Source organism: Lytechinus pictus, chromosome 3 (assembly GCF_037042905.1).
Source record: "Lytechinus pictus isolate F3 Inbred chromosome 3, Lp3.0, whole genome shotgun sequence".
NCBI lineage: Eukaryota > Metazoa > Echinodermata > Echinoidea > Temnopleuroida > Toxopneustidae > Lytechinus > Lytechinus pictus.
The window spans coordinates 35,019,688-35,041,136 of NC_087247.1; the positions used below are offsets into that span (position 1 = coordinate 35,019,688).

Below are 21,449 nucleotides of genomic sequence, written 5' to 3' on the forward strand. Positions count from 1 at the left end.
ATAAATACCTTATTGAAGCATCAAATCAGACAAAAAGTCATGTTTAGACATAATATTTCCATTCAATGCATTACCATGTCTTTATACTTTCTTGATCAATTAAGGGGGTGCAAACTTTGAATGGGGAAGACTTAACATCACTGAATAAAACAATGCAAAAATGAAAGACACAAAATGAAGAACTAAGAATGTGCAATTTTTTCGGAGGGGTATTAAGCTTGTATTTGTGGAACTTAAAAGGTATTTAGAATTGTTCTTTTTACTTATCTTGTACATATAAGACAAAAATATTTTTCTTTGGTTTGTAAACTAGTGTCTTGGCTTGGTCTAAATAAAAAAAAGTAATATGTCTTAGAAATTGTGGCTGAAGATTTTTTTTTATTAATATGGATGGAGGATGTGTGGGTGGATAAAATCAGTGAGCAAGTGGTTGAATTCAAGTAGAGGATGAGTTAACTTTGAAGAAAAAACAATCTTTTATGAGAAAATGTAAGGTCTACGTGATTTATTCCTAGTGTAATCAACAATACTTACTGTAACTAAAAATGCGACAAGGTTTGCCATACACTGTTCTGTGAGCATCCAGCATGCAGGAATAATAGTGTAAATCATGCCAGCTGGAATATAGTGCTGTACCCTTTTTCGCAAAATCATAGACACCTTGATAAATAACTGCCCACTTGGCTTATAAAGCTCTAGCCATTACCATTTGGCGTAAATAATTAAGAATTATTATTGAATTAGCAGCAGAATCGGCAATTCTTAATTTTGAATACTATGAAGTCTCTCTTCCCTCAAGACATGTCTGACAGACACACGATTTCTGTGTCACAGCCAGACTTGGCTGGCTTGTGTACTTGCTCTGTCAGGTGGATGCTCTCAGTGTAAGGCAAACCTCAATTATTTTGTTTTTCTTGTTTCAGATAGTTAGCGACTTCTTCCTATGTCTAAAACTTACAAATATTGTTGATTATACAGTGGGAAAAGAAATGGTATACCTCACATTCCATTGAATACAATATTTTCTACTATCAACAAAGTTAACCCATCCTTTTGATGTCGAGAAGAGTGAAAAACCCTTCTGTATCTAACTCGATGATCCTCTTCTTGACATGGTGCAGTAATTTCAAATTTTGAGAGTTGCAGAATTATGGAATTTTCATAGGATAACATGAAATAGATTATCTAGTCATGAAAACAAAAACATCATTATTAGCAAAACCTAACAATTGACATAGGAGGCTTTATCCTTCCAGCGATTTACTCTGCAACTTAAAAAACAAGAAAACATTCTACATATTTCAAGTTATAGAATGTAAATTTTTGCAGGATGATTTTATCTGATAATGACATCTGTATTGCATTAGGTGACAATGAATCACCAAACCAATATTGTTAAACAATACATTCTGGTTGTGTTAAATAAATGACATAATAATATTATTTGATTCAGGTCTATGTCTAGTTTCTATAGAAAAGGAAATGATGTCAGAGAGATGGTCTTGATAAAAAAAACAAGAAATCCACAAAAATACAACAACAAGGAAGGACATCGATGACAAGAATCACATGAAATTGAATTTCCTTATAGCAAAATACATTTGAAGCACAGTCTATTAACTTTACATATTTTCTATGGTTATTGAACATTCAATAAAAGGGCATGTTTCTTGAGTTACTTTCGAATAATCACCTTTAAATTTACAATAACTATTTCTTCCTCACACCGAGTGCTCAAGCTCATTTTACAGTATAAAAATAGAAGACGTATATGTACACATTCATATGTCACATCATATTAGCTCCCATCAATACTTATGTTGGACAACACATTACTCAGTCCACTCTTAACCATGTAATAAGGTAAAACAAAAGATCCAACCATTCTGGTAAATGGTTTCATTGATAACTTATATGACTACAAATGTGCTATGAAATGGATCACACATTTCTCCAGTGAACTAAAAATGTTCATCACAGAAGAGATATCTGAGTTTAAGTAAGATAAAACTTTCCTTCATATTTCTTTCATGATGACACTCAAACCTAAATTGTAATAAATACATTGATTCCACCTAAAAATATTATTCAAGAACATAAACTCACCTTAATCTGTAAATGATGCAATATCTTTATTGCAGAACTTGGGCAATGCAGCATTCACAAATAAAAATATTTCTAAACTAGCTTTCTATAATAGTCAATAGTCAAATAATACAAAATGGTAAAAAAAACAATAAGCAATATTTGTTATATACATGTACACTGTACACATACCTTTACTTGTTAGTGACGTTACAAAATGAAGTCAATGAAATGATTCAAGTTACGATAAGGTCTTTTTTTCATTCAGACATTTGGGCTGCAATTCAAAATTTTACTTAATTTATCTATGAAAAACAAAGTGACATTAAGTACAAATCTCTTGAATTATTTCTAATGCAATTTAATTCTTATAAGTACTACATTAGACACTTTAAATCAGTTAAGTTTGGAAATACCTAAATTGTGTTGCAAAATAATAATAACCTAGTTAACCTACAAAAAGCACCATCAGTTTACTACACATATTGATGAATTTTTGTTAAAGGACGGTAAATTTGAGAAATATAACACAGAGAACAAGGTGAATCCACTCATTCTTGTCCATGCATGAACACAACCACATTCCATCTTTGTGGTTCTTATGATATAATCTAGGCAGAATATCATCCATTGTTTTAACAATGGGTAATGGTATACTTGTTAACCGTTAATTGGCTGGGGTAGTGGCACAAGAGTTTTTTAATTGCTACCTAAGCATTCTCTGAGCTACAATAAAAAACAAAAGCTCCATACTCAACAAAATCCATATTACAAACAAACTTCTAACAACAAATATCAGCGTCAATAAATATGCAAAAAGATTAAATATATTGTGAGTACTTTATAACTCAAATGAGTACTGATAATAAATCATTTTGTACAGAATCGTCTCAATGAAACATTTTTATTTCAATCTAAGAATACATTACTACGTTATTAGTAATCTTTGATAAAATAAATATTACACTTTTAAAATGAAAAGAAAGTTAAAATTTGAACTATTATATAATAGGGAAATATGAATTAACTAGATCCTTCAGAGATAAAATTAAATACTTAGAAAATTTGCCAAAGATCAATTTCATTATAAGAACTTGAGATTTATGTCCAGAACAAGTATGATAATCAACATATGATTGAAAGTCTGGTTTGACCCATAGCATTCTAATTTTCATTTTGATTGATAACAATCATATTTATAATACATTATATACTTTGGGCAATTTTGATGAGGATTGAATGACACTTTAGATAATATGGGGTTTTATAGTAAAATCATTAATAAATTTTCATGGTTAAATACAGGTATCATACTAAATTGGTTGTGTGATATCTGAATAACCATTATATTCAACAATATCACATTGGGCATTCCACACAACTGGGTTTGCACTATGAAATATTGTCAAGCAAATTTTGCACATGTGTTTATCAAAGAATATTGTTTAAAGAATCTATTCAAGATAAACAATGATTATTAGTAAGAATCCAATCTTTAACAATAGCATTGGATTTGATTGAAACAAAAGTTACAAGTTACAAACTGGCAAAGCAATCAAGTATATTTCTATTGGACATTATGTTGACTTCTCTTCTACATGACGCTTGCATATATACTGTACATGTATATTTCAAAATGGAAGGATTACAATGGACTCATATAGAGTTTTTGTGGAAACAGAAAAATAAAAAAGTCATACCATTTCTAAGATTCTTAGTTTTCAGTTTTGTTCTATATATTTAAAACACAAACTATAATTACCAATTGTATTAAAAAAAAACTAGACCTATTTTATACATCAGAGGATATTACTTTCTTTAAAAAGCAAAATTAAAAAAACCCTCAAATAAAAACAATCTGCAATATCATCCAAATCTAATTCTTTTATGAGTCTTACACTGGATGAACAAACTAAAACCAAACTTTCATCTAGAATCAGCCATATATTTTGGCAGATAATCATTGGTACGTCTTTGAAAGAACTGTAGAAAATAAGAATATATTTCAAGCACCACATGGGTTCAAACGATGAGTTCTTATGTGCTCAGCCTAACTTGTGAACATGGGGAAACAATACCACAGTTAAATTTAAAAACAAGCACCCTGTTAACATTAATATCTCCATGACAAAATATGCTACCTTTACACATTTACATGACAAATGATTGCCTCGTTTACTTCCTACTACATTGATTTACAGTTTGGAGAGCTATACTTTAAGGTAGTGCATTATTGTGAAACCTGCCAACAAGACAAGGTGTTTACTGGTTTTGATATGAGCATAATTATGAGCTGTTGTCTTGGTAATGCTCACCTGATTAGTTCCCATGTTCAGATCCCCATAACACAAATCTCAGCAACTGATCGTAATATAAATTTTCAAGATTATTTGCATTGACCACAATGTACAGTCAATTGTAAATTAATTATACAATAGATCTTTGTCATATATGATCAAGAATTAGACTGCTTTCCATGGAGTCTTGTCAGCGGTTTCACAAAGATGAACTCCCTTTAAATTTGTCTTATATAGGCACATGTTCATGTTATCTTACTCTACAAATAGATAGAGCAATTTCTACAACACAAAACTAAAACAACAATAATCACCAACTACATACATGTTATTGTTCATACTATTTTTTTATTTGCATATTTTGTATAACTGGAGATTTTATGATATGTAATCTTGAGTTGACATTGACACAGTGGTAAACTTACAGGATCACATATGAACAATGATAAATAGCAGTGTGTAATATTTTACATTTTGTATCACTAGCTTGTTAGAAACTGGTACTTAATCTGTAAACATATAGAGACACATGTTTAGTACATGAGTTGTTTTTTTTACAATGGACATTGAATTGCTTTTGAATCTGAGTTTCACTGTAAAATCACAAAATAATAAACCTCCCAATCTCAAAACACATACATGTACTACTCCTCAATATAGTAGATAGAAGAACATTTTCTTCAGGAAGTTAGTTTCTTCTCTTTCCTTGAAGAGAAAAAAGTTGAATGTTAAACCCTACATTTTTTGGCCCACCATTACAACTCATTCAAAATATAAGCACAACATAAAACAACAAAATCACTTTGAAATATACTCTACAAAGCAATTGCAATTTCATTCATGACCTATTCCACATGTAGAAATTCTCCTATTGGACAAACTGCATTTAAATTTACATATGCTTGCATCTTCTACTGTTTCATATTATGTACAAAATAGCTCTTTTATGTCCACTTTTTTCCTCTAAAAACGGTTGATTCCTCTCTCATCACAACAGCATATTAACTGGCACTTAGAATAATATAGATGGTAGATGGAATCAGTTTTGTAGTTCGGATTGTGTGATTTCATTCAAATCTTTCATCAAGCCTTCAAGGTGCATCATCTCAGCGTTGAGATCTTCAGCACTGAATGTGCGAACAGTTGACTGTTGTTGGAGCATAAAAGAAAATCAAGTGGGGGAAAGGTATGAGTACAATGCTTGAAGGCAGAAACCTCTTCTTCAATTCACCATCATTCACTCCCACTCTCTAAACTGCACCAAAGCCCCCGTTTCATAAGTCACTGTTATGGTATCATCACCATCCAATGGTAGCTACCATGGTAACCATGCTCAACAGCCACTCAAAGTCAGGGATTTCTTGAAACTTACCACTAGATGGCAAGGAAACTGTAATATATATTACTTCAATGTAGTGGGGCCCTGAGTACATATATCTTTTAAATTGCATTGAAAAATAATAATAACAATAATCACTTTCCCTATTATTAATTTTATTTCTATAATATCATACATTTCACTTAGGAATAACAGATTTTAACATTTTAATCTATGAATTCCAGTTTGAGATTATTGGTTTTCCATGGTGTTTCTTTTAGTCTGGAAGATGGGATTCTGAAAAACATATTGGTTCAGTAATACATTTTATCAAGCATTACCAGGGGAGAGTTAAAAATCAACTGTTGATAAAAAATAGAAATGAAATGATAGATTTAAATAAACAGAAAATACCTGATGAAAAGAGAACTGAAAAAAATCATGAAAATATATAAAAATAAAGTTGGGAAAGGAAAAGATAAATGAATGACTTATTTCAGTCAGGGTTTTGTAAGACTAAGCTTAGCAACTCATCATAGGGCTGATGTTTTTTTATTATGACCGGCTACATTCATCATAATGTGCAATAAATTGTACAAATCATCCATGTGATCAATCAATAGAGGTGGAAAGGATTGAGTGAACAAATAAATAGACTGTGATACTAAGAAGGGGATTTAAACATACAGAAATGTACAGAGGGACTGTAAAAATATAGGAAAGAACAAAGCAATGAATCCTTACCCCTGGGCTGTTTCCATCACCTACTCCTCTATAAGTAACATCAGGTGCTTTAGGGGTAATAACAGCCATGGGTTGAGCACGACCTCTTCCAGGACCGGGCTGACCCCTCTTCAATGGACTGTATGTTGGGGCAGTTATCCTCACTACAGCATCAGAGACAATACAAAAAAGTATTCATCATTTACATTTTGAACTAAATCTGTAATTGGTTTTATCATCTGCAGTAACTGACTGACATCATTAATACTGCAAGTCTCTTGACTAGATATAAATCAGCTACGTGGCGTCTTCAAAGTTTAAAATGATATCTACAATGACCATGAGCATTATCATTACCACCGTGATTAGCATTATCATCATCATTACCATCATCATACCATTCTACTGCTGATCATCAAGCGCATGACCACTGCTAGTGACATCATTATGTTATCTCTATAATTTCAATCGTAACTAAACAACATTTTCATTTACTATATCCAATATTATCATCACCATCATCGTCTTAATTGTCACCGATATTATCAGCATAAATATCAAAATGTCCCCCATTACTATCATTATTCTTGTCATCATCATTCTAATCATCATCAATAGTATCAACCACATCATCAAAATTGTTTTACATCTTGTTTTACTTATGATCATTATAATCATCGTCATGATCAAGTGTTGTTATTACTATCATCATCATCATCATCATCATTCTTACCTTTGGCCTGTGGATGTTGATAGTGAGGAGGAGGAGCAGGTACAGTGAAGCTAGAGAGGGGGTTGGTGCGGGGTGCAGTACCACTGTTTTGACTACCGGACTCATCTTGAGAGCTTGCATTGGTATCGCTATGGTAACCTGCTAGACATTCAAACAAGACATTAGTGTAAAAAGATATTGTCTATATTGCATAGCTTATTTAACACACAACCACATTATTCATGATATGAATGGATATTGGATGACAGAACTGAAATGTATAAAATACAGGGAAATGTGTTCTATTGACTTTCTTTTATATATCAAACCTTTATTTTCAGCAATCTTCGGATGCATTAACAGCCTTTTTTCATTAAAAATCAAGATTCCAAAGCAAACCGTGATTAGAATTCTTCTATTACACGAGCATGGAACAAATATTTTGACAGAATTTTGGTCAGGGCATGATTCAATGGATTCAGTATGACAGCCCTGTTTCTTATTAAAATGAATCTACAACTATAAATTTAACTTTATTTTATGAGGACATGCAAATGGAGACAGATCACTTGTAATAGCTCACAATACTATTACTGTACGGGCAAACAAAATGAGAAATTTAAAGGAATTGAATGAAAAATTGCCTCTGAAGTTAATAGGAAGCAATATTTAATTTAGATTTGTCCCTGAAATTCATTCAATCAGCTTACACAACATAGCCCGCTGGAGCTAGAATTAATTGTATTTTCAGGAAACCACTTTTGTAAGACAATCTAAGATGACCTTAGAACCACAATATTGACAGACGTATACTACTGATCTAAACAGTGACCAAAATTACCAGAACTAGCCATGTGAACATTAAAATATCTGAAGAAATAAAAAAATTATTCACATAAATCAAATAGCATATGGGGTGCAACTATTAGCTTTTAAAAAATCAACTCACAACAAAATAGCATGATGGCAAAAAACACTGCACAAATCTAAGATTTGTTAGTAAATCTGTAATGAGCTATAAGCCAATTTATAAAGCTGCAACTACAAAGATTGGTTATTACATTTACACCATTGGAACATATATCAGTATAAGTACATGACTGAACAATAACATATGTAGTTATTTCAGTAGACTTTGTGGATTGTGCGATGCAGGACAAATACAATGCAAATATTAATAAATGAATCAAATAATGAAAATATGTTAAAAGCTTTCCAATAGAAATGATGATGAGGAAGATAAAATAATAATAATGATTATAATAGAAAGAATAATAATAATAAAAGAAACACAACTCTCAAGAGATTTGTTCAAAGTAGAAAAGAGAAATATATTTGTAGTAGGAATATAAACTAAAGGAGATTTTTTTAATGTTATGTATGTTCAAAGAAAATAATAAATAAATCTTTAAAAAAATAAAGCTTGCATAAGCATCAAAATAAGAAATGTTTTTGGTACATAAAGCAAATGTAATAATTCTTATTATATACATTTAAAGATTTTGCATAAACCTAGATGATAAGTGCTTGGTATCAGTATAAATGGTAGTTGAGTTCACAGATGAGATTGCAGAGGCTCTTGAACTGAGCCATGCACTCTGATAATTAATTGCCTCATCAGTAAAAACAATGAGCAATTAAAATATCAGTTCAATAGCTGAAAACTCATCAATTGTTAATTGTTAATTTCCTTTCATAATTTTGTGAAGATGACACTTGTAGGTGTCAGGATTATATTGAGTATGTTACTTAAAACAGTTTTTAAAAACTCAATTTATATCATCCGTTGTGCCAGACATAGATTAATCTAAAACAAGTGGAATGCCTCTGGCCGTCTCACCTGCATCACGCGATTCAATATAGCAGCAGTGCTGATTTTTAAAACTACTATAACTCGCACAAGATGTTCAGTGATACTTGGTTACTCTTATTTCCACGTTTTATGAACTAGACCCATACACTTTAGAGATATGATGGCAATTCAACAAATACCCCCAACGTGGCCAAAGTTCTTTGACCTTACATGACCTTTGACCTTGATCATGTGACCTGAAACTCGCACAGGATGTTCAGTGATACTTGATTACTATTATGTCCAAGTTTTATGAACTAGACCAACACACTTTCAAATTTATGGCTGTAATTCAACAAATACCCCAATTTGGCCAAAGTTCATTGACCCTAAATGACCTTTGACCTTGATCATGTGACCTGAAACTTGCACAGGATGTTCAGTAATACTTGATTATTATTATGTCCAAGTTTCATGAATCAGATCCATAAACTTTCAAAGTTATGATGGTAATTCAACAGATACCCCCAATTCGGCCAAAGTTCATTGACCCTAAATGACCTTTGACCTTGGTCATGTGATGTGAAACTCATGCAGGATGTTCAGTGATACTTGATTAACCTTATGTATAAGTTTCATGAACTAGGTCCATATATTTTCTAAGTTATGATGACATTTCAAAAACTTAACCTTAGGTTAAGATTTTGATGTTGATTCCCCCAACATGGTCTAAGTTCATTGACCCTAAATGACCTTTGACCTTGGTCATGTGACATGAAACTCAGGTAGGATGTTCAGTAATACTTGATTAACCTTATGGCCAAGTTTCATGAACTAGGTCCATATACTTTTTAAGTTATGCTGTCATTTCAAAAACTTAACCTCAGGTTAAGATTTGGTGTTGACGCCGCCGCCGCCGCCGCCGTCGGAAAAGCGGCGCCTATAGTCTCACTCTGCTATGCAGGTGAGACAAAAATGAGTTGTACACTGTAATGATATCATAGCAAGGTCATGTCTTGCAATTCAAATTTTGTCCAGCTGGACAAGACATAATTGTGATTATTTCTGTGCACTGCTCTAATGTGTGATAACAATACTCATTCTGGTACCCTGAGCATAGAAAAATGAAGAAAAGAAAATACCATTCTGATACTCCAAACGCTGTTTGATACTATCATAAATGCAGGGGACAATTAAACCAAATATTCATAGCACATTTAGCAAACTACTAATAGCAAAACTTTCTTTTCAGATTAAAAAAAAGTGCAAAAGCAGAATCTACCTCTATTTTCAAATGCAATGCAGTGCATGCTCCTTGCAAAAGAGTATGTTAGTGAAATTTTCCCTTGACAATACCTGAGCTATAAACATATGGAGGTCTGTCAGACATAGCAGAGCGTGTTGAAGCATTAGACATGAAGTCATAGGTCTGCGTGTTAACCAAATTATCTGATATCCCAGAAAGAGGGGGAAAAGACAGAAACACATCAGGTCAACACATTGAAAAAAAAGTATAAGTACATGCACCAAATTGTCAATATTTTCAGTGAAGTGCTGAGACTATGGTGTGCTGTAATTTTCATAAAGTGTCTTTCAACATATTCGGTTTGCTCTCATTTATGTTGTATATAAAATTTGCTTAAAATGTGAGTTACACAGCACGCTTTACATGGACTCCTCAGCCAAGTTTCATGCAAAACTGTGACAGCAATTTATGTCAACTGCACATCATGGCTATAACGTCCTCTATAAATTGCTATCAGTTTTTCTTTTCATTGAATTTAATCAACGAACATTACATCTCATGTCTAGTATAGATAATAATAATAAAAAAATAATGTTTGCATCATGGTTGTTCCTTAAAAATTATCAAATTCATGACAAAACACATTCCATGTTATTAGATACAATGAAGTAAATCACTGTTTTAGTAAAAGATACATGTACTTGAAAGGCAAAATGTCAAATTTTAAAATGGAAAAATTTGTTATCAATAAATGTATACTGGAGCAGTATTAGTAAACCCACTGTGAATGAAAAAAATATGAGTGTAAAGAAGGAGAGAAAGTGTTAATTCAATACATTTTACATCATATGATGATAGAAATTGAAGAAAAGGATTGCCATAATTGACATTTTATAATACTGAAGAATCCCTGTAGAGAAAACAATCAAGATAGGAGATGAATGGATTCAATTAAGCATGTTGATGAAATACAAAATATGAGAGAAATAGAAAGTGAGAAAGATCAAATTGTTAGTATTCTAAATAATTTCATTAAACATGAGACACACAATTTGACTGTACATTACTATTTCTCAAGATGTAGAAAATACTTTTATGAAAATAAAATTGATTTATTGGAAAACTTATGTTAGGAAAGATGCTTAAAATCAGAATAACTTTGAACACATGTTAAGAAAAAACCTCAAAGATATTAAAGTATAGCATTCTTATTTTGTGACTGTTACGATAAACGATCTTAGATAACTATTTATTTATATAACAGTGGCATACCTAGTGTTGCAGGCCCCAGGTGCCACTTTTAGGGGACACACACACAATCAAAATTAAATAAACAGAAACATGGAAGTTTTATATGAAAAACAGCAAAAAGAAGACTCTGGGGGCATAAGAAGCCAGAAGAGACACATATCAGTGCTTGCCCCTGGTGCTAGCTTTTGGGGTTGGCCCAATGTGTCAAGGGGCATGATTTCGGCACTTGCACAGTTGCAGTGTTTCTAAGGTATGTCAGTGGGTTAAAATCCAAAGAAAACCATTTGAGGGGTACCCAAACTTTTATATATTTCTGAACAGAACCATGAAGTCAAATCATTTAATGACACATTTTTTAAGAAGAAATAATAAACATCAGGGGAAAATGATTAGAAATAAGGGATGAAAAGAAGATTGAACTGGAGGAAAGACAGGGATATGTAGCTTACACCAATGACTTGTTAGGTTCACATTCTTTACCCTGATATAAAGAGCAAAAGAAAAGGCACATTGAGTGTGTACACCTATTTTCATAGCTATAAACATAATGAAGAATCTTACAATCTAAGTTAGCTCTTCCATTTGTACCATCTACACTATTTATTGGATAATAAGGTAGACATCCTATTGATTTCTTTCGCCAGTTTATTCATGACAGAGAATTATTACGATTCCATCCCGATTATAAAAAGTTTAAAGTAAGGATTTGGAGATAAAAGGGTTTTTGTGAATAGAAGTGTTGCAACAATGTAACTCAATGTCAAAATTATCTAACTGATGTTTCACACCGTGCTCATCACAGATACAAACATAGAGTGCTTTTGAGCTGAACTAATTATTTGAAATCAAACACTGCAAAACAAAGAAAAATTGTACTTTATGAGTGCATTATCAATTTAGGGGCCTAGATTTTATATTTCAGCAAACAAAAATATCATAAACCTGATAGATCATAAAAGACCTTAACTTTATAAGCATGGCTGTTATACAGTACATGATGTTTACCAAAGTTAAAACTTTTACTAGATTTACCTTAAAGAGCAGTGTTAAGTTATCATAATGAAACATACATGTAGGATGTATATAATACATAAAGGTTACCATTGACATATATCTGCAGAGTATATTGGATGATAAGTTTCGCTAACTTCCTTGTCATTCAATTATACCTTATTATGCATAAATGGTGATTTGAATAATTGTTTTTAATGAATATTGAATCATTTAAGCATCATTAGGAACTATCTTATGATAATATGATGAAGTCTTTATTCTCTACCTCTTCTATTAGCGATTTGTTGAATGGCTACGTGATCAAGTGACATAGCCTTTGAAACTAGACGTTGTTTGTAAGTGTGATCGACGCGAGCCATGACCCTGGCTTGTCGTCTCGCATACTCTGACATTCCTATCTCAGACACCGTGTCATCTAGCTCTCCTAAATACGCTCGATCCAGTGCTGGGTCATTGGTTTCGCGGAAGAGATTTGCAGAGTGTGCACGACGGAGGACGCCCTCTCGCGGTGGCGGTGGTAGTAGGTGATGGGAAGGAGGATGAAGGTAAGAGGATTGGGGCATGTGAGGACGATGGTGTAAAACTTATTGGATGGAAGGAAGAATGCAAATATAATCATTAAAAGAAAGTTGCAATAGAAAATTAAAAAACTGTTAGCAAGGTATTCATTTTCGCGAATTTGATGGAAAGGGTATAGGGCTTGAAGAGTTGAATATATATTAAGATTGATATATCTGATATTGGTGTATATACAAGCATCTCAGAGTACACTAAAGAGCTTCACCCTTGTTAGCTCAAACCTTTAATTTTGTTTTGAAGTATTCATTGTCGATTCCACATATGAAATATGTTAATCAATTACAAATATACAGACAATTACAGTAATGTAGCAGTAAAAAGAGAATGAGGCAAAGAAATAGTGGCAAATAAGAAATGTTAATTATCTTATATAGGCCGGCATATTCTGTGAAAAGCTTTCTTATACTAGGGAACTTCTATTCAAAAGTTTGTGGATTACAAAATTACAGCTTTTTAAAATCCAATGTAGCACAGAGTTTTAAAGAAAAGAAAATTACTGCAACATAATATAGAGAACTTTAGAACTAAAGCAAAGCTATTCCACAAGCTAAAGCGAGAGAGATTTCAATTCCTTTAAAAAAACATCAAAATATCCTGAATTGCACAATATATTTGCTTCTAATTATTTTAAACAATAAAATGTAATGACGTTATGCCACATAGCACTCATGTATGTGTTCACCTAGCTTAAAACCCCAAATAAATCTGTTAATATATTATAAGTCTTAGTAAGTTTATAGAATTTAAAAGAGCATACTCTAAACTTTACAATTACATATAATGGCTTGTTTCAACATAAACATTTTTAGAAGAGCTTCAAAGTACAAAGATAGAACAGGGGTTATAATTCACTCAAACATGAATGAGCATACTGCAATAAGTGTGGAATTATCCTCGGTAACAAAATGTTCTCAGATAATTTCTTGTTTCCTTAATTTTAGATGACTTTCCTGACTTCAAACTTTAATAGTAGATAGAGGTAGATTCCCTCTTTCAAAAAAGCTGATTTTCAAATTGTTCTTTTAATTCTAAGTGACTATTTTGGCTTATTACAGAGAACCTTCACAGAAAACTTATTGGGGTTCTGACCTTGGTAATCACTCAAATGTCATTAAACCACAAAATATAATGTTCTTTGGACTTCAGGTAAACATTGAGCTGAGATATGTGACATTCCTTTTGCAGTTTAGCAAGATTAATATGAATAATTTTATCATAGAAGCTTTCCAGTTATCTATTCCTGTATATCCTACTACAGGAACATTGTACTTTATATAAGCCGCTTTTCAAGTAGCTATGATCCCGAAGTCATAACTGGGTTAGTTGGAATTAGAGTTTGGTATACCTTCTTGGCTTCTAGCACGACTCATAGTACTAGCGACCTCTGCATCCGTGTCAGAGAAGACATCACCCGTGGAGTTATTGTTATTGGAAGAGTAGTGACTCCTAGACATGGAGTGGCTCGAGGAATACCCTCTACCAGTCGATAGCCCATTGCCAGACCCATCAACAGACCCATCAACATCACCACCATACGACATGCTACCTCCTCCAGAAGAAGCCCCGCCAAGCCCAGTGGACAAGCCCCCTTTACTGGAGGTGCCACTGGAGCCATAGCGGTAGGAATTGGACTTGTAGGAGTGGCTGGTGCCATTTGAAATGGGAGCAGATGAGGGGTCGTCTTGGTGATTGGAGGACAGGGATGCATGCACTAGGAGAGGAAGGAGAGGCAGAATAATCACATAAAAACATGCATCTAGCAATCTAAAACACAAGACAAACATACATATTCTATAAAAGAATGGTTGGGGAAGCTGCAGGATATGGGAAGATGCATGCAATAGACCAATATGATACTAGAAGATCTTAACTTCACAAATCTCTCATAAATCTTATCATCAAGAGAGTTTCCTCTTATGCAAAGGCAAAATTTATTATTAAATTTTGCTTGGATATGTTTATTTAATGATGAATTATAAGAAATTCTTGTTTATCTCAACTCATTTTCTAAAAGCTATCAACAAATACAATAACTGCAATATACCTCTAGAGTCAGTGGCATAGTCACTGGTTCCCTTGCTACCTGAATACACACTGTTAGCAAAGCTCGTCTCTCTGTCAACATCCATACTCTCAGATAGATTGGGGCTGAAGGCACTGGTGCCAGTACTCCGACCCTCACCCATATGCCACTTGTTATGATAACTCCCCACCCCACCCATCGTCGATGAACCACGAGAATCTCCACCATGATTCATATCACTAATATTGGAAGTGCTTCTGAACTGATGGCTTGAGCTGCTCTTGTAGTTGCTGTTGTCCATGCCAAGGCCACGGCTGGTCGAGGTTGGTAGTGTCATAGCACTGGATGATAGATGAGTATCCCGAGTTAGGCCCCTGGACATGGTGGGCGATAGAGGAGGAGGGCTAGGACCCAGGTTAACGGGGCTGGCAATCCTTGGGTTATCATGGAAGGTAGGTGATATGGCACTGTGACCTAGAGGTGGACTTGCAGGAGAGTGCTCAGGGACAATGTAATGTTGGGTCTCTTCATAGCTGCTGTTTTCAACCATTCCTCCTCTTGGGTCCATCCTGAAACCTCCAGTCCGGTAGTCATGACCCCTTCCGGTGTCAATGCCACTGTCCAGAGTGTTGTAGTTGTATTCTTTCTGGGAACTATCACTAGTCCTGTAGTTGTAATCCCTGCCAAGTTCAGGACTGAACCCTGTAGAGGCGTTGCTGCTGTCATGAGAACTACTGTACTTGTTACGGTAGCTTGACTGTTCATTCAGGCTGCTGACAGTTGGAGCAGTGATGGCTGCAGGAAGGAAACACATGACAGGAAGTAAGAACAAGACAAGCTGTTAACATTTGAACCTCTAAAAGTTTAAAGTTTCTCAGATTTTAGGATATTAAATTTTAAAACAAAATAGAAAGGATGAGAAAACAAGAAGTCCACTTTTCATAATCTCCGTCAATTTCAAAAATAAAATTCTTGGACTTGGTTTGTCCGTAGTTTCTGACAATTTCTTTTTTAAATATGGATAACATTAACAAACAAAAATAGACAAGATTTCCTTCAAGGTCACATTAGTTTGTCTATTGTTATGGCTCTGTAAAATGAAGTCAAATAGCTAACCATGCATGTCACACTATGAAAAAACTGAGAGAGATTAAAAAAAGTAATCTTCAAAATAAGAAAGGGTTTAGATGGTGGTTTAACTCAATCAGACTCCTAGGAAAGTTTGAAACCATACCTTTGAGAGGCTGTTCAGAGTTCTGAGGTATGTCAATGGCTAGTGGTCCTTTGTCTAAGCCATCCTGTAGTATGGTCTGTAGGTTACGATCTCTTGATGCATCTGAGGTGGAGTAGGACTTGGCAAAGGTCTGGTGACTTGACACAGTCTTGACATTGCTACCATCTGACTGTGGCACCATCTTCTCCACCGAGTGCGTAGTAGTCGTCTCCTCAAAGGTGATGGTCAATGGATTAGGTCTCAGTCCGCTGTTGGCCACTATTTGACCATCAGGGAAGGTCACAATCTGACCATCTTGATAACCAACAGCAGATTGTTGAGAGTCCGAGTTCTCACGAGGTCTCGTCTCTGGAATCTCAGAATGCATACTGCCCAGGGTAGAGTAACCATCATTTCCAGGGTATTCATTCTTGACCTCCTCAATGCGAACATTGGTCGTGTTGATGTTGACATTTGGTTTCTCGCCCTTCTTGACATTTGCATAGTTAGCTAGGATTGTAGAGGGAGGGAAAGGGTGGGGTACAAAACATAAAACATGCAAATGACAACCATGCAACTGATAAACATATAAATCATGCAATAAGAATTAAACATGCAAGCTGAAGACAAAAATAATGATCAGACGAAAGAAATCAACATTGTTGTACACACATGACCTAATCATGTTGCACTTAGTAGATTGTCCATCATTCGCATTATGAATGAGGAGTGTTCACGTTAAAAGTGTATTGATTATTCATCAATCCCACAAAATAAAGACTGAAGTATGTTTGTTACAATGTCCTGTTTAAGATTTGAGGACTGTGCACTGAAATAGCAATAGTGTAACATAATTTGAAAATTCATTGAACTATCTTGTACTATATATTTTTAGATAAACGATTAAATTACTGAATGTACTGACCCTCAAAGAAAGTGACTATCTAGGTGAAAGATTAATAAGTTTGTAAAAATTGTTAGGCAATCTTTCAATGAGTATGTACTGTTTGCTAACTGCAATCACTTATCAAGTGAGCCAACAACTAGTTGCTTGCTAGTAACCAGCTCGCAGCAAGTATAAATTTCAGTAAGGACATATATATCTTTGACTTATAGATAAAATGCATTTTCAATCAATATTACTATGAGGCAATGAGTGGTCAGCATTCAACTAGAGATTTGAAACAGGTTAATCATGTATTTTCACTAACATCTATTTAAATTTCATGAATGTAACTTGCATTTTTTATAATAAAGAACATATGTGGTTTGTGCCCTCTCAATCCAAATATAATGGTCTTATGTAGCATGCTGAATCAAATTAATTTCCCTATTTACAAAGATAACTTAATCAAAGTCGCATCCACATATTTGCCTAAAGCGGGAAAACTACCTTTCTGATTGTTTAGTGTATGATGGTCTGTAGGATTTGAAGGGACAAGAAGAAGAAAGGCTGTGGCTAAGACTTTTATCAAGGTACTTAAGTAATCACATTCTCCTTATTTAAATTATTACCTGCTCGTACACTTCTCTGAACCGATTCTTCAACTTGACTCCGTTGGGCAGGTACATAACTCTCTGATACTACAGATACACAAACACAAAGCATATATACTAATAAACAGGCATGCAACATGCTAATGGCACAATATTCACAAGTTTCACAGACTAAAATCATAAAATGAAAATGATTAACGAAAATGCAAATAAACATGCAAGTGAATAAAAGGGGACATTTAGCTGCACATATAAGTAAAATATAAGCAAATTTGTAAAATCAATAGTCATGTCCACATTGGTAATATGAAAACTCAGTCAGTACAGCATGGACATTATATTGTTCATTTTTGATTAAATCAGAGGGGAAGAGGTATACAGGGTAAAAGAAGGTATACATACAGTGAGAGTAACGCATATACATGTACAGTTGAAAAATCAATTGTAAAAGTTTAAGTAAGTTAAGTATACCTTTTTAGAATCTTTAAGATATGAATCTTGATACAATATCTTGGCAAAGTAGAATACAGAAATACATAACACAGTGTACTACTGAAGGGTTAATGATTAATAATGTATATATTAGGGTATATCATTGTATGACTCAGTACACCAAATGCTATTTTTGCTAGTCAGACTAAATGCATTCTACTTAACTCTTAATGATACTACAAAACTGCGAATACCCCAAAACAATAGATGATAATTTCACCAAGCTAGTTCAGTCACAAAATATGTTTCTATGATAATACCACATAGTTCACATGTGATATCTATCACAATAATACTTATATTCAAGTACTTTGGTTAGGATAAAAAAATATTATCTATCACATATGATGATATTTCCATAAACTATGATCTCAGCAAAGTGCTCAATACATAGCCATCATTCATCGCTTAAAAATGCAATTTTTCAAAAGCTTTTAGCACATATATTTTTTGCACTATATATTACAACCTCTACACATTTTTATCTTTTGAAATAAGTAACCAAAAATATATGATTACGTAAATACTATGATTAATTCCAGATATCATCTACAGATATATGCTCATTAAAACATGGATTATTAATGGATAAAATTACAATATGGAATAACTATGGTTAAATATTTGTTAAACATGAGCAATACAATAGGATTGACAACTAATTACTGTTTTTCATCACTCCACTGTTTGCTGGATTACATCTTTACAAAGATTGTCAATTTTACTTTGAATGACTAGAGAGACAGGGGAAGTTCTATTAAAGAGTACCTTGTTTATAATGTATATCTGCACTGGGGCTAGTAGCCGAAGCCCCAAGGGCTACAGGAGATATCTCACCACTCAGCGGGAGAGAGTCTTCATGAGTTTGGAATTCAAAGTAGAGGGGAAGATCAAGGGTACAATTATCTCAGAATTACAAAATAGGGGAGAATGTATGTTGCTCTTAAGAAAAACAATATATTCTTGCATACATGAATATGGCTCAATGGCATACACCTTTTTTGCAGAAAAATATCAGGTTTTGTTATCAATACAGATTATTTGGAATTTCTAGAATATAGAATTAACAATTCTTTGTGTTGGTGCAAGAACATCCTTATCAACACATTATTTATCACATTGCTTCAAGCAGAAATACCCTAATTAATGATGAAAACAAGGAATTAATGAGGTGCTTGGTCAAAGCCTATACATGAAGCTACTAGAAATTAAATTTTAATAACTGATGTGTTATGAATAGCTCCTCTAGAATTACAATACAATAGAGAATTATAAACATATTATCAGGTGATATTAAGGGATCAATATGTATTAATATTAAAATGAACAATAGCTGGTCATTATGATGGGGAATATAAGGAAGGCAGTCAAGTACAGGTAGCTATTACTATATGAAGGATCTTCATTTACCCATTTAAAATGGGAAACATATTGTTTCTTTAGTAAAACAAATGAAAATATGCATGTTGTATTGAAGTATTAGATTTTTGGATTCAGAATTATGACTTAACCTATAGATTTTTCATAGTAACTTTCCCATATGCTACCCACTGTGAAAACTTTGATTTTTATAAATTGCTGACTCTTATCAAAATGAAAGTTACTATAATAACAAAGTTCTTTATGACACATGCTCCAGATATGACGGTGTCAGTGAGAAAAGACAAGTGCTTGATTGTAAGGGAACTATTGGTTCTAAATGGGTAACACAAAGTACCCTACCTGATTTTTTTCTTGAGTGGGTCGGTACCACATAAAACTTTTCTTATTTTGTGTGTGTGTATTTGTAAGGGAAGGCTGGATTCAGGGGGGGGGGGATTGGGTACAAAAATAGGTATGGCAAGTTCCCCTAAGTCTGCGCATACGCGTATCTGCGCGATTCTAGTAAAAGAAGATACGCAACAAACACAAACTTTACACATCTAATGCATAGACAGATAAAAATTACAAAATCCGACTCACAATGGTGGAAAAATAATGAAATTTGGGCATTTCTTGTGACGGCCTCAAAATGCAGCCTTTCTCATCAAAATCCCGAAATGCGTGCAAAGTGAATGGGTGCGCAGACATGGGGCACCATTTTTTTGTTCAATCTGAAAATGACTGCCCGAGGTTTTTTCCAAGAAAATCATATATTTCTTCCAAAGTTTTATAAGATATTTGGCACACCAACTCATAATGATGTAAGAACATTATCAACTGAAAGATTTTGTGAAATAAAAAGAAATTCATGTTAAATCTTAACTCAAATCGTTAGGTGCGCAGACTTGGGGACCACCATCATACCACTTAATACCTAATTTTATCATCATTGTGTGGTCAAAGTAACACATAGATGACAGGTTTTTTCCCTTGCGATGACATGAGAATAGGGTTAGGGGTAACAAATGGGTACTAAAGGGGTACCACATTGTACCTGGTTTCTTCTTTTTCTTGCGTGGTACAGCAGCATAAGGACACATTGGAGATGAGTAGATAGGGGAAGCTGGTTTTTCAATCGGCTTCAACAAATCTTCCATGTTCATGTGTTGAGTGACAAAGGGAACAAACATTGTGTTATTCTTAATTTGTATGTATTTGTAAAAAAAGCTGCATTTCCCATTGAAATGGGTATGAAGTAGTCTGATCATGATGAAATGTATTAACAGGAACCGATCAAACTTAATCAGTAAACTTTTTAGGAATGGTATGCATATACTTGCAGCAAGTTTTTATAACATGTCCTGGTTTAAACTAAATCTTACTGCTCTATCAAAACTCAAACAATGTCTATTCAACTAAATTGCAAGCATATAATACTACTACATATTAAGAACTCATATCGCGTGGTAGAATGCATCCTTATTGTTGGATAATTTTGATGGTCAACATGAATAGATTATTATTACTATTGTTTTATTACTTTCATTAATTATATCAATATATAACCATAGTATGGATACACATGGGGTGATAGTATGATAGATAAATGTTCTTTCTTTAAATTATGAAATATGAATTGGAAATGATTACATGGTGTGGTGTTTGATTATTAATTATTCCAATAAAATAGACTGCATTGTATACCTCTGATTTCATTAATGGGAGCTAGATCAGCAAAAGACACATGACGAGTGGTGTAGACAGAAGTATGTTCTAAGCAATCCAAATAATAACATAAAAGCCACCATCAAGTTAAATCCAATAAAATGCTTCAGACAATCATCA

General features: G+C 33.5%; 1 protein-coding gene across 1 annotated transcript in view; it reads right to left on the reverse strand.

The window, feature by feature from the left end:
- Window positions 1–920: 920 nt before the first annotated feature.
- Window positions 921–21,449, reverse strand: part of LOC129255673 (uncharacterized) — a 40,634-nt gene continuing 20,105 nt past the window's right edge. The window contains exons 17-26 of the mRNA XM_064095964.1: window positions 21,309–21,377; window positions 17,769–17,837; window positions 16,275–16,763; window positions 15,062–15,835; window positions 14,363–14,728; window positions 12,704–13,021; window positions 10,284–10,376; window positions 7,157–7,297; window positions 6,445–6,587; window positions 921–5,529 (exon numbers count right to left, since the gene is read on the reverse strand). Coding sequence (XP_063952034.1) covers window positions 5,422–5,529; window positions 6,445–6,587; window positions 7,157–7,297; window positions 10,284–10,376; window positions 12,704–13,021; window positions 14,363–14,728; window positions 15,062–15,835; window positions 16,275–16,763; window positions 17,769–17,837; window positions 21,309–21,377 — 2,570 coding nt within the window. The 3' untranslated portion in view covers window positions 921–5,421. The remainder of the gene's footprint in view (window positions 5,530–6,444; window positions 6,588–7,156; window positions 7,298–10,283; window positions 10,377–12,703; window positions 13,022–14,362; window positions 14,729–15,061; window positions 15,836–16,274; window positions 16,764–17,768; window positions 17,838–21,308; window positions 21,378–21,449) is intronic.